The sequence below is a fragment of the Calliphora vicina genome, chromosome 2 (assembly GCF_958450345.1).
Source record: "Calliphora vicina chromosome 2, idCalVici1.1, whole genome shotgun sequence".
Taxonomy (NCBI): domain Eukaryota; kingdom Metazoa; phylum Arthropoda; class Insecta; order Diptera; family Calliphoridae; genus Calliphora; species Calliphora vicina.
Window position 1 is genome coordinate 26230135 of NC_088781.1, and position 15354 is coordinate 26245488.

The window sequence follows — 15354 nt, forward strand, 5'->3', positions numbered from 1 at the left end:
AAGTGTTTAAGAAAGCCCAGGTTTGTCCATTCCTCGTCGTTCTTTGGAATTGGGCATTCCACTAACGTCATTATGGTCGAAGTTGGATGATATTGATCTGGACAGGGTTTACTTTCAACAAAACGGCGCTACGTGCCACACAAGCAACGAAACCATTGCTATTTTACGGGAAAAGTTTCCGGAACGTGTTATCTCTCGAAGAGGTGATCACAATTGGCCACCGAGATCTTGTGATTTAACACCTTGCGTATTCTTCCTTTGGGGCCACGTGAATGATAAGGTCTACGCCAATAGCCCAGCGTCGATTCAAAACCTCAAAGATAAAATTCGTGAGGCCATCGAGGACATAGAGCAGCCACTTTGCGATTTGGTTATGGAAAATTTCATGAAAAGGATATGGTCCTGTAAGCGTGGTCGTGGTGGCCATTTGGTTAATGTTGTTTTTCATTATTAACAGCATACCTTCCTCTTTATTATGAAATAAACATCCGAACATTTATCTCAAAAAATATAATTTTTCTTTGAATACCAAAATAACACCTCTTGTTGGAAAACCCTGTATTTATATGCAGCATCCTTCGAATATAATCAATTTTATTCAAGTACATCTGTCGAATGGGCTGTCCCTTATTCAGTTTGTTTTCATCAACACGTGTTAATGATAAAATTGTTTTTCTGTTCGAGCAACGGTTCGCGCACTTTGCCCAGTTTACGGATGAATGGCTAAGTCAACAAATATCCCGAAAAAGTCACAGTTTGATGTGGTTTATAGGCTGGCGTCCTCATTGGTTCATATTTGTTTGAGAACGACATTGGTCAGGCCACCACAATATTGGCGAGCTCTATAGGTCGTTGATTACCAACTTCTTTTGGGCTCAATTAGATGATATGGACTCCAACAACATGTGCTTTCAACAAGACAGCGCTACGTGCTACACACCTCATGCCACATTGGGCATTCTGCACGAACGAATTGAGGGTATGGTGAACTTCTTAAGTCGCAGATCTATGCGAATAAGCCACAAATCACAGCGGCCCTCAAAATCAGCTTGATTTATGCACCAGAGTCAGAGAAAGTAGGCAATTTGTATGAAGAATACTGAGATGACATCGCACTATGGGCCAGAAAATTATATTCAATTTAGTAATTTAAAAATTATCAAATTTTTACAAATGGAATGTTTTAAATGGAATTTGAATGCCTATATAATATTTGAGAGAATAACTGCAAACACTAACCACACAGCTGAAACTTCACTTACAATTTTAAATGTAACTACTACTTTCTTAAGTCTTTAAGCTGTCATCATCAATTCAAATATAAATCCAAACGAGGATAACGAGTTCATTTAATTAGTGTTTTCCTTCAAGTTTTAGTTCTAAATTAGAAAATTTATGAAATTTGCCTTAAATTAAACTATTATTTTTTTCGAATCCTCATAATATTATTTTATCTTTTTCTAAATGTCGAACATAAGTTCGAACTTTCAAACATATTATTGCATTGTGATCAGGTTTAAGTATTATCTGCACATTATTTTAACAGCTTTAAATATTTTACCAACATAAGTTTGAATTTTCGAATTTGATTTCGAATTTTCTAACATAATATTGTTTTCATAGTCATAGTTTTCAAAGTTGAAAGCACTAAAATAATTTTTTCATGCTTGCGAACGCTCAAATCCAAATCGAAGACCATCGGAAAAACTCTTATAAATATAAAATGCAATTCCACAATTAACAAATTACGAAATATTTGAAACATAATTGCATAAAAATGCACCAAAAAGCTTATATTCTGCAACTACATTAAAAATCCTCAACACAAGTTTGAAATTGGAAAATGAAATTGGTAACTAAAATTAAAAATAACTAAAATATTTTGTTTACAATAACAATCCTCATGATTAGAGATTATTTTAACATTTTCTAAATGTCGAAAATAAGTTCGAATTTTCGAAATTAATTTCGAATATTCTAGTCTAATTAAACAATTCATCAGCTATAGAATATTTAAACATATATTTATATCCCAACTAAGGATATCTTCCATTACATTTGCTACTTCTCTTTTACAATTAAATTTTTTTAGTGCAGCTAAAAAACCAGTGATGAGAAATTTTCTAGTCGTTTTTTTATATCATAATTTGTTTGTCTTTTAAAACACAAAATCAGTCAAAATATTTTAACAATAAAAAAGAGAAAAGAGAAAATTTTAAAAATAAATTTAAAACTAATTCTAAAACAGACATTTTTAATTAAATGTTCACAGGCATTTTTAACAATTTCTTAAAATAAGTCAAAATAATAATAAAAAAAAAAATTATATAAAATATTTTAACACTTAAATAAACAAAAAGAAAGTTAACAATGTTGAAGTGAAAAGTATTTGTAAATGAAATCTTAGGCAGTAGCAAAAAGGTTTTTTTTTAAATAATTCAAATCCCCGTAAATATTTTATTTTCTGAAAAATGTCACCTTACCATGCCAAAACTTACATCAGAACAATGTTAATGAATCGAGGAAATTTAGTTCCAAAATTCTCTCAAATCATCTTCAGCGATAAGGCTCATTTCTGGCGTAAGCGATATGTAAATAAGCAAAATGTAATCTTTGGAGATAGCACAATCCTCATTAGACTCCATTATATCCCGCTGTTTGGTGCGGCTATAATGGAGTGCTAAAATTTCGATGAATGGCGAACGCTACAGGCAAAGAATTCGCAATTTTTTATTCCTCATGTTATTGGAAATCAATTAGACAATATATCTTTAAGTACACTGAAGTATTTGGTCCTATAGCCAAAGGTTCGAAATCATTAATTCTTAATTCCATTTTCGAAATCAAATTGTATCCATTAAAGATTCCTTTCATAAAATTATTATGAATTAATTCACTGTCTTAATTTCTTTGTACTTTCAATGTATTGAATTCATTCCTTAAAGAATTCTTTCTGCATAGAAAAAATTTCTTATTGAATAATTAAGATCTTCTTGAATTCAAATCCCTTACAAAGTAAATAATTTAGAAATGATTATTTAATTCAAATCTATTACAAAAAAGCTTAAAAGAATTTGTTTCCAATTCGTTTTGGAAACTCTTAAAAGCAAACGAAAATAAAAGAATAAAGAAACAATAGTTTAATTCAATTTGTATCAGATTTTATTAGATAATCATTCAAATATCAAATGAAATCTGTTATGAATTCATTCCATTATGATTTAATTCAACGTTGAGCAGAGAAAACAGTTTTGGCTTTAATAACTAAATTTGTAGCTAATCGAATCTTTCAGTCTTAATGAACGAATTGTTCTGTTATCAATGACAAATTTAAGTTGGGCTGACATACATTCGGTTATATTAATAGTAATTATTCATTATCAACTGACTTTCTTTTGTTAGAACCGAAAAAATCTATGAATATAATTGAATTATTCGATTGGCTACAAATTTGGCCATCACAACAAATTAGTTTTCTCTGTTCGGGAATGGATTTATAGAATGAATGGATGCCATTTTTTAATTCCAAATTAGGATTTTAGTGAATTAATTAATTCGAAGCTCTGCTCTCTCTAATTAATTCGCATAAATATCTCATTTATTCTAATCTATTTTATTTGGGCACATTTTAACAATTAAGTAGACCATTTATTTGTTTTTTAACAATTATGTTGGAGGTCTAATCCAAACTACGTTTGAATCTTGACACAATCTACAGTTTCCATTCAATCTACCCCAAATTTGACTATTTATTACTACACTTCCTACAGTTTTCCTTCCGTCATCAAACATTTTCAGTAATTGCTAAAAAATTTCATTACAAATACTTTCCTTAATCTTAATCATTTATATATATCAAAAAATACAATATATAAATGTATGTATTTCAATTGAAACAGCAAAAAAAAATGAAAACAAAAATAAACATTTATCATCGTTAACATTATTCATAATTAGCTGGAAAACAGAAACAAAAAAAAATAACAGAACAGAATTCAAAAGCAGCAGCAGCAATAAAATAATAAATTCATATCAACACTGAATTCACATTTAAGCCAAGTTAACAAAAATATACTTGAAATGAGAAAAATTGCGAAACAGAAAAAAACATACAATAAAATTAACGAAAAAAAATAAAATAAAAACCATATTTAATATCACTAGCAAAAAAAATTAAAAACAAAAAAAAAATACTTGATTTTTAACAACATTCTTTTAAAGCAATTTCTTCCTTGAGCCTTATTTGTATTTCCTTAAAATACCTTTTCCTCTGATTCCTTTAATTCCAAAAGTATTGATTTAAAGGTGTAAACCCACATTTTGTTACTTCTTCTTTTCTTCTTATCATAAATTCAAATTAAATATTTATATGAACGAGTATGCTGTATGAAATGTTTCCGGTTCCTTTACTTTATTTTACTTTTCTTTCTTTATCCTTCTTTCTCCATTGTTTTCCATTTTAATTTAATGTTGCTGTTTTCTTTTTTTTGGAATTTTTGTTTTGTTTTTTTGTTTTAAATAATATAAAGTCTTCTTATTTTCAGTTTTTTAAACTTAAATCTCCTCCTTTAGTGCCACCGTTATAACTGCTGGCTGGCACTGTCACCATCACCCCACCACGTCCACTAGTTGTTGCCTTTCACGCTTTTGTTGTGGTGAAGAGCCATCGTTGGGTTTCCAGCGCCGAATTGCAACGTTGTGCCGATACACCGATTTCTGTGTGATCCCTTGCATCGAGACAAACATTTAATTTATGATGACGTATGAAACCGCCTTCGCGTAATATCCATTTTTGATTTTCCGAATCATCGCAGAGCTTCATCACCACCTGTGAACCGCGTGAAAATTGTACCAGTGTTAAGCAGAGATCATCATGTTTTATTTGCTGTCGCTTGGTATAGGCCCACTCTTGATTGCCGCCCGTATTGTGACATTGGAAAAGGCCTGCAGGTGAAAGGAGAAAAAAGAAAAACGTACAAAACTCATGAATAAATATGGCTAGAATTGTGTATAAGAGTATGTATGAGCAAGAGTATGCTCGCTTTTAATGGAAATTTATTTACGCTTTTAATAGTTTAACATGTTACATTTCATTTAATTTAAAAATTTATTAAGTTTTTTTCTTAGTTGTTTCTGATATTTATTCAGTGCGTTAGTTTTCTATATGGGGTGTGTATAATGAAATTGTGAGCAGCACTTTAAAAGAAGGAATTTTATACAATTAAAAATCTTGAAAAAATTGTCAAACATAAGTTTCATAATGACCATGATCACAGGATCATTAAATCATACAGATTAAAGGAAGCTAGAAGGCGCTGCACAGTGTTAATAATTTAATATATTACCCAATCGTAGAAGAGGATATAAGCTTTAAGAAAATAATAAATAATCACTCTATTAGAACAGAAGTTGAGAGAAAGGGGTTTTAAAATCGACCACCTCAGGATTTAAAAACTTTATATATGTACCTTGCAAATTGTTCAAATATTTCAATGGATGAAATTTAATGTAATAAGGCAAGTGATAAGTTAAAGAAATAATAGTTTCCTGTTTATTTCACTAAATTTTCTCCTACAATTTTAAAGATATTTAAGTTTACATTTTGAAATGTTCGTGTTATCTGAAAAATACTTTGGTCTTTATGTACCATTCAGAGGGTACTATATTTTAAAATAATAAAAAGTTCTTTCGAAATATTGTTGTCCAAAATATTGACCGAAATAAGGGTATATGTAGAAATATGCGAAAATATTCGAATCGTGAGAGGCGTTATGTTTTCTTTTAATTTCTTACACCAAACGAAATATTTTTCCTTTACAATCCATCATATTTAAATAAAAACAATCTTTGAATGATTTTATAATAAATAAAATTAAATATCGTAAGTGACATACCGTACGTGACAGATTTTTCTCTTATAATATAACAATATATATTCTGTAAATATATGTATACAAAAACTAAAAAAATTAATAGAAAATATACATTCGGTTTCAATAAACAATTTGACAATAGCAAAAAAAATAATCAGAGTCAAATCTATTTCATACTACAAGCTAACTGGAAGCCTAGTTTTCGCCGCAATTTTAGCCTAAAACATTAAAAAATTAAATATAATCAGTTTAAACTATTTCTTTTGTCTTTAAAATGTTGTAATATGATCTAAATACTTTCACATAGTAACATTTTATTATTTTCTTCTATTCAAATCATCTTGAAAAAAAGTTTCAAGGATTTTTGTGTTTTCAGACGTGGTAGCGATTCTCGTGGAATTGCCTATATGTTTTTTTAGCAAATATCTTCGTCAATGAATGTCAAAATAAGGTTCTAAAAATATCCTTTTATTTCTAATAATAAATAAGACATTGAAAGTTTGTTGAAAATAACTCAATCTGTATAGCCGTGAAAAATAATCAAAGTAAATCAAATAAATTTTGAAAATAATTTGATAAATGTGATATTTAATAAGAACTGGCTTCAAATATGAATAATAAGAAATTTTTTAAGCCGATATTATTATATGGAGTCTCTGTCTGGTGTAAATCACTAGATAAAAGCTCAAATTGCATGCTATCCGAGAAAGTTTTAAGGAGAATGGCAATACTGATAACAGGAGCTCTAAGAACGACCAACAAAGTCGCTCTTTACAGTATTAAACCGGATCTCGGTGGATCTAATGACCAAACAAATTACATTCACTACGATCTTCAGGCTTAATGCGACTGGTGCATGGATCATACGATCACCACAGTATAATCGGAAGTATACAGAATCTTCCAGATAATTTTGATTATTGTACTTTCAGATCCTTCCTTTGGTTTCTCAATTCCATACAACATGGAATTAATGGATGGAACTCCACTTGACACAACGAGTCTCTCTGTCTATATGAACGGCTCTAGAAAGGAAATCGATTTGGCGGAGGTGTCTACATTCAGGAATATAGAATTGTGTTATCTTTTACAATTCCAAATGAATGTGATATTATTCATGCTGAAATGTCGCCTATTAAAAGGGTAACTAACTGGCTCAGTTATAACAAGATATCAGGCGTGAATACAACATCGAACATAGTTCAGGAACGCCGGGCATCCTCAAATAGAATGGCGAGATATTCAACAGTTATACTCATATGGATACGAGGACACGGAGATATTTTAGGCAACTCTGTTACTGATGATCTGGCGAAAAAAGGCGCCATGATGCCTGGCGGAGACATAGACTTCCTATGCTGGATTATGTTATTTAAATGCAAGCAGCGATTTAGTAACTTTTACTATGAGCTCGCTCATTGTATGATTACCAGAATAATATGGCCTCCACTAAACCGAGGGCGTACATAAATTCTTGGCCTACAACGGTCACAACTACAATAAGTAATTTGACAATCATACAAGGAGGCTTGTCCTGCCCTATATTTACTTGTGTAGAAGCTGTCAGAATGAAGAGAAGGATGAGACCATTTTTCATCATCTTTATCACTGCCCGACATGAGGAAATCTACGCATTAGGTTTCTAGGATATCGTACCTTCAAAAGTCATTCTAAACAATCGGACATAATGTCAGAATGCATCAAAGCCTCTATAAAGTTGAGCAAATGGCTACTCACACCAAACACGAGAATCTCCACCGGGTGACCTAGTATCCCTTAAATGACTAGAGTCAACTAATCTCCATCTTACTCCTCATCTGACATTTTCCTCTATATTTCATTTACAAATCTACTCTATCTGACTTTTCTTCTCTATTCAGCACTATCTGTTCCTTCCCTAAGTTACTATATTAGGTAGGCAGCCATAACCTAACCTAACCTATAGACATTCACCCTGCTTTAGGCAATCGTCGGAAATATCAAATTTTTTAAACAGTTTATCAATTGTAATGTGCAGCTACATAATTAATAAATTCACAAGGTCTCCTATCATGTCATAATGTCCTAATATCTCATAATGGTTTGATAATGTTGTTATTGCCTTTCAAGCAAAAAATTTCCTAAAATAATATAACTCTGTATGATATGTTTATTGTGTTATCGTAACCAACCAGCAGAGACTTGCGCCGAAAGCCTAAGAGTCGGTTAAGCCGAACCGCCGAGTCGTAAAATATTAGGCCATTATGACAATATGAATTGCAAATTAGAATTCATAAACTTTTTAAAAAAATTTACTTGCGAATTGACAAAATATTATTAGTAGTTGTTAATAATTCCCAAATAGTTTATGTGAATTTTACTATAAGACATCTAAGAAAAACTTGAACAAGGGAGGCTAAAATCGAAGTGCCGATTTACTTATACTTTGCTCCCGGGTAACAAAGTATAAGTAGACGATGCCATAGGTCTTACTTCTTACTAATACCGTAGTTAACATCCGTAGTTAGCCGACCGAGAACCGAAGCAGTTATCTCATCGGATTGTACTCGTTAGCTAGTATTAGCCAATAAGTAGTAGTTAGCCCATGAGAGCAGAATAATTTATCTCCACGGATTGCATCCATTACACAAAATTAGTCGTTAGCCGACCGAGAGCCGAAGCATTTATCTAGTCCTAATTTATAGAGCAAACGAATTTATTTCCTTGGATTGCATCCGCTGCATTTAATTTATAATAATAAGTCGATAACCGAAGCGTTTATCTAGTCGAATCCTCTATTAACAAACGTATTCCAAACAATGTGGTAAAAAAGATTTCAAAGGAAGCAGATCTTTGAAGAACCTGGAGAGACTAAACATACCCCAGATGGAAACAAAAATTGCATCACACATTAAAAACAAAAAATGTCACACCTACTTTTCCGTTTTTTTAACGGAGCATGACATGTAAATCAACTATTGAAATCGATGTCTTCCGATCGGAATGAATTAGTCGTATTGGATAGTAATTTAGACAGAAATATTCAAGAAGATCCGTCGAAAACTCTCTGAGTTAGAGGGGGTCACACAGCTCATCCATGTAACTTATTACCTATTGTTTTTAGCAAAATGTGTCCCAAATAGTTTAGATAGCTATTTCTTCAATCTTTTGAAGAAAAAAAATTAAAAAAAAAGAATTGATTAATTATTTTTCCCCGAAATCAAAAACTTTTTTGACTTTTCTTCAAAATGGGCCCTTTTTTCTCAAAAGAAATCATAGATATTTTTCCTTGAAGGCCTATTTGGTCGCTTAATGGGATGCGAGTTCGATATCTATCAAAATAAATGTTTTGTAACTGAAAACATAACATTTTTTACTTTTTTGTAAAATTAAAAACTTTGTTGTACAAGTTACATGCTGTAAAAAGTATTCTTAACCTCAGGTGGTCGATTTTGACACCCCGTATATCTTATATTATATTCCAACAGGTTGATCCCATATCTAATTTTCTTATAGGATTCGTTCATACATCATTTTAAAATTGCACCAGTTGTTTAGAAGATTTTGATCTATTACCGCTTTTATTCGATCAACCCCACTGTGCAGTGTTTATGTTCACCAAATCCCAAAGTGCCTTCGAAATCCCCCTATGCAAGACAATTGTTTTAATTAAACCCGAAAGCCAAACTTCCCCTTCAGTTGAAAGTCTCTGATATAAAATAGTTTCTAACTAAGGTTCTAAATAACTCCTCCATTTATTGATAAGTAAATGCAACTCTAACTCTTACTATTTAATATCTTTGTAAACCAGTCAATTTAAAAACCAACATTCAACAAATGTTAATCTGTTAATACATTTAAAGACCTGCCTGCAACAAGCATTTCCATTTCATGTTCTACTTTGTACAACTCCGCTTTATACAAACATGCAAATAAAAAAATTGCTGCAAATAAATGAATGAATGTAAATCAATTTGTATAAATTGATTTGTATCCTGCATCCAAATCTATTTTTCTCTCCCTCTCAGCAACATGTATAATCAAGTTGCTCTGTGTTCGAGTTTGTATTGCATGTAGTTTGCATCTTTAAATAGCTTCATGTACGTTTATCAAAAGGATTAATAAATATATTTAACGATGAATGGAATTTTTATATGAAAAAAAAACAGAAAAATAAGCAAGAAAATTCAAACGAGGGAGAGACTTCAGAATACATTCATGCATGCAACGCATAAATGCGTTTATTAAGTGAAGCATCGGAAATTAAAAAGCAATTGCAAAAGGAATACAAATTTAAAAGTATTCTGATGTGAGAGGTCGTTGCAGGAAATTTAAGATTTTATCAAACTATTAAAGCATAACACAAGGTAAAATGCCACTGACCCTTAAGGTTAAAGATAATCTTTTAATATGAATTCACATTTTTTATTTTTAAATTATTCAATCCTTGCTTCTGTGTCAAGTTTTTTAGTGTCAATATTTATAATTCCAATGAATTTTTCTTTTTCTTTCTTTGGTAAACTGCAATGTATTTTTAAATATACGATGTGTACTTTATAGTTAATGGTTTTAATCTTGAAATTCAGTTAAACACAACAAAAGCTGCAATAATTTGCATTTGAAACAGCGCTATGTCAACAGGGAGTAAGAACGTTGCACAGTGGCGCCATTTGAGTTTTTTTCGTTGCAAAAATCACAACTTTTGAACCAAATGAGATAATCAAAAAATTTAAAAGACATATGATAGATAATTTATCAGCATATGAAATGAGTTCTTGAAAATGGTTCTACGCCTTTTAGGTGCCTACTTATGGCTTAGCAAAGTTGAAATTTATGGAAAATCAATTCTATGGGAAGTAAAATAAAACATTTTTCAAAATTTTAGATTTTTTATGTTTCTTTTTAAAGGCTTTTTTTAAAGTTTTCCCAGAAAAGATTTAATTTTTTTGTCAAATATTCGAGAAAAGATTTAAAAAATATATTTTTTTGTAACATATTACTCACAATCCGTTACAGAAAGTATATCTAATGAGTTTTCACGGTTATATCTCATAAATTTCCTAAAAATGCGTGAAGACACATTTTTTGAACCATGTCTTTTTTAAAATTTTTACTTCTAGAAAAAAATGGGTCAAGAACAGGCAGCTGAAAATTTTTGCATCAGGTAAAGGAATAACAAAGTACTTATTTTGAAAATATGGCAAATATAGAAATTTATAGTTCTTTTTATTTTCCTTCAAAGTGGTGGGCAAAGAAATTGATATGAGCAACCATATCTCATTCATGTGCCTATGTCAGACCTCCCAGTTGGTGCCTGCTGGTAACACTCCGGGTGTGATGATCTCATCACCTTCTTTGATTAGAAGATGATGTTGATTATTATACAACTGGATTGGCTAACTGACAAGGCTTGAAGGGGCGAGACCGGAGCTCCGAGATGCATCTCATTTCTGGAAAGACTTTAATAGTTTTAAATTCGCAGCTGACTTGAGTCTTCGACCCCAGGACTCTGGTCCTGTAGGATCATTGAGTTGGTCACTTTGGGTGACGATCGTGCTGGCTGTGGTTTAAAACACAAAGCGGGAAGAAGATCGTTGGTTAAAGTACTGATGTTTGTGCTAGTTGGACTTCGGAACACCAATTGTATCTTCTAGCTGTTGTTGCTGATAACAACAAAGCCACTGAAGTAGCAGATGGAAATTTGACTTTGTGCTCAGGAAATGTATTATTGTAGTGGCATCTGTGATGTACTGGTTATTGGGCTTGGTTCTCGGTCGAGGTCGATTGTGTGTGAGTCGTAACACACACGTTGACTTTTGTCGACTTGTGTTCTGGGTCTGAAATCATACGTTGGACTGGATTACCAGGCCAGATGTAGTTGCTTTAATAATTGTCTTGGGCTTGTTAAATTTTTAGCTTGCTATGGTGGCAAGGGATTAGATATCCCGAGCTCTTGTTCCTTGCAAGTCACTGGATGGCGGTGATAGACGGATTGTTTCTATCCAGTGTTAAGATCACCGTCTGATAAGGCCCTAGAGGCAGGTACCCACGTTAAATCTTGTACATATATTTCCTTCAAAGTTGAGAAATATTAAAATATATGCACAAGTACAAAAGCACAAGTACAAAAGCAAACAGTTAAATTTTCTTTTTTATTATTTTCTTAATAAATACACCTATCAATAAAATCAAAAATAATGACAATATATTACCTAGTTTTCGAGATACTGTATCTGAAAGCGGACCAAATTACCTAAAAATGGTCTGTTTTTTTGTACATTGAAAATCAAATTTGAAGGGCTATATCTTCTGAACCAAAAATCTGATTGTAATAAGAGTAGCATATTTGAATTCGTTGGATAGTTTCCTATAAAATAGTTTCAATCAGTATTTTTTAGGGGCACATGAAATTCTTGATTTTTGCAACCTCACTTGCAACGCACTTGTTCCCCCACTGTGAGTTGGGGGAAAACAGGGTGTCACCAAATTCTGTGTGATAGAAACTTTCTAAGAAGCAAATTTTTAATTAGTTTTGCATTTCCTTTACATATTTGAAAAAGTACGAACTTTGAAAATATATAAAAACTTCACTAAAAATTCTGCACAAAACCAAACTCTGTCAGGCCATGAAAAACATGTACTATACGAAATATTACTGAATTTAGACCAATAAACCTTCAAATATCAATTTCATTTATAGAAACTTTTCCCAGAAACTTAAGTTATCGATCAGTTTTCTATGGAAAACTGAAATTTCTATAGAAAAATTATCGATAACAGAAATTTTATTTAGAAAGTCGAGAACACAAATTTTATTTATTTAGAAGTTTTTTTTTCGATAGCAAAAAATTATATTTCAACATTTGCTTAAAGTGATTTGCAATGCATTTAAATTTAAATTAATTTAATATTTTTCTGCAAAATATCATTAATTTTTCAGCTTTTTATTTGCATATTTAAATGACAGCTGACAGCTTTGACAGATTATTATTTTTGTTTAATATACAATATAAACAGAATTCATATTAAAACACCCTCTAATACTCATTTAGTTTTTACATAAATAATGTTTTAATTTAGTCATTTTATTGTATCAAACTCCCTCCAAAAGCATTTACCCTACAATTTTATGAAAATGTCAACAACACAAAATGTTAACATTGCTCAACCATCTAACCATCCACATTAATGCTTATATTTATATACATGAACGTTATTCTCTTATTATTATCAGCATCACTTGTTTACGAAAATAAAGAAACTAAAAAAAAAAACAATGAAATGAAAAATTCATTCGAAATAATAATAAAAATGTTGCTGACAAACACAATGCTGTCAATCTAATGTTAGTTTATTTCTATGCTTCGCCTCCTCTTTAAAAATTAATCGATTAAGCTCTATACTTCTCTTACTTTTCCATCTTTCAGTCTCTACTCTTACCCATAGTCTTCAAAAGAGTGTGATAAAAACAATCTGTTTCCTTTAGCAGACTCTCATGAATTATTCATCGATTTCATTATTCAAAATAAACACAGAACTCAACCATCGAAATTGCCAAAAACAACAACAATTCCTATTCACTGCCAAAAAAAAAAAAGTACTCGTAATGAATGAGCAAATGAATAAATGACGGAATGAACAATATTTGTCTGCAGCATAAGTACAAGCATTAATCCTTATACACGGAGCCCGTACATATTTCAAAATTTATCAATTTTAGCTAAAATCGTTTTGCTGCTAAAGACCATCATCATCGCCATCAATAAATAACCCGAAATGAAAACGTAAATAACAATGATAAATATGCAAAACTTACCAACAGTACCATCCGCCAAATTTCCCATGGTATCCAAACAGAAATCACCTTGACGAAACTGACCAAACTCATATGAATCAGGAACTTGTAAATCAGGATAAACATGCTCTAAATACCATTTAAATGGTTTACACTGTAATTTCTCCTTAAGGGCTAAACGGTCGTCAATGCTGTTCGAAATTAAATGGAAGAAAAAAAATACAACGAAAATAAAAATAATGAGAAATATACATTTGGGGGGGGGTTGTTTTTTTCAAAAAATATAAATTGGAATGAAAGGAGGAGAAAGGCAAATATTATTTACACATGATACTGGTACTTGAGTTAGACACAACATTGATATGTGTTAAAAGAAAAAATAAGATAAATGAAGAGGATTAAATGGAAACATTTGCTACCAAAACAAAAACCCCAACATACTAACTCTCTCACATAAAATACATTCCGGCATACACATGGCTTATGCAGACAATAAAACAAAGGTTTATTTAAAGTAAGGCCTCGATTAACGGACTTAAAGAGTTGAATTCATAACCTAAATTATGTTCATGTATTTTGCGTATGACCCATTAGATTCAGAAATTATTTTACGATTATCGAATATTTAAATTTTTTAAAGAAAATGTATCAATAACTAAAGTATTTGATAGAAAATTTATAGATTATATAAAAATTATAAAAAATATGTATCGATAACATAAGATTTCCAGAGAAAATATATTAAAAACTTACATTTTATAAGAACATTAATCGATAACTGCAATTTTCTAAAGAAAATCTATCGATAACTTAAGGTTTATATAGAAAATGCATCAATAACTTAATTTTTATAATTAAATTTGCAAATAACAGATATTTTCTAAACAAAATTTTATGAAATATATCGATAACTTAGGTTTTCTATAGAAAATTTATCGATAACTGAAATTTGATATAGATAGTTTATCGATAACTTATGTTTTCTGTAGAAAATTTATGGATAACTGAAATTTTATAAGAAAATTTATCGATAATTGAAATTTTCTAAAGAAAATGTATCGATAACTTAAGTTTTCTATAAAAAAATGTATCGATAACTGAAATTTTTTAAATAAAATTTGTTGAAAATTAATCGATAACTTAAATTTTATAAGAAAATTTAACGATAACTGAAATTTTCTATAGAAAATTTATCGATATTTAAGTTTTCTATAGAAAATTTATCGATAACTTAATTTTTCCATAGGAAATTTTCTAAACAAAATTTATTGAAAATTTATCGATAGCTTAAGTTTTCTTTAGAAAATTTAACAATTACAGCAGTATTCATCAAAAAGCTGGGAAATTGGGTAGCATACGAATTGATGTTGAGATTGAGAGACTTTGAAAGATAGTTTTGCATGTCCAGTGCTTGAACACTATAAAATAATATAATTTTGCACCGAATCCAAATATCAATGGCGCCAAGGTAATAAATGCTCTGTATAGGTTTGACCAAAATGTCCTATCTATTATGATCTGAACCTAGAATATACGGCCAGGCATGAAAGCGTAATATTTCATCATGACAACACTCGGCCGCATGTTGCAATACCTGTTGAAAAGTATTTGGAGCGAAGTGGTTGGGAAGTTTGTCCTCACCCGCCTTATAGTCGAGACCTTGCCCCATCCGGCACCTATTTGTTTTGATCGATCGAACGCTCGCTC

At 30.9% G+C, this 15354-nt stretch overlaps 1 protein-coding gene across 1 annotated transcript in view; it reads right to left on the minus strand.

Annotated features, from left to right (window-relative positions):
• Positions 1-4445: 4445 nt before the first annotated feature.
• The window catches only part of Pgant2 (polypeptide N-acetylgalactosaminyltransferase 2), a 163661-nt gene continuing 152752 nt past the window's right edge, over positions 4446-15354 (minus strand). Inside the window, exons 6-7 of the mRNA XM_065501799.1 lie at positions 13669-13838; positions 4446-4944 (exon numbers count right to left, since the gene is read on the minus strand). Of these exons, the coding sequence (XP_065357871.1) occupies positions 4640-4944; positions 13669-13838 (475 nt within the window). The 3' untranslated portion in view covers positions 4446-4639. The remainder of the gene's footprint in view (positions 4945-13668; positions 13839-15354) is intronic.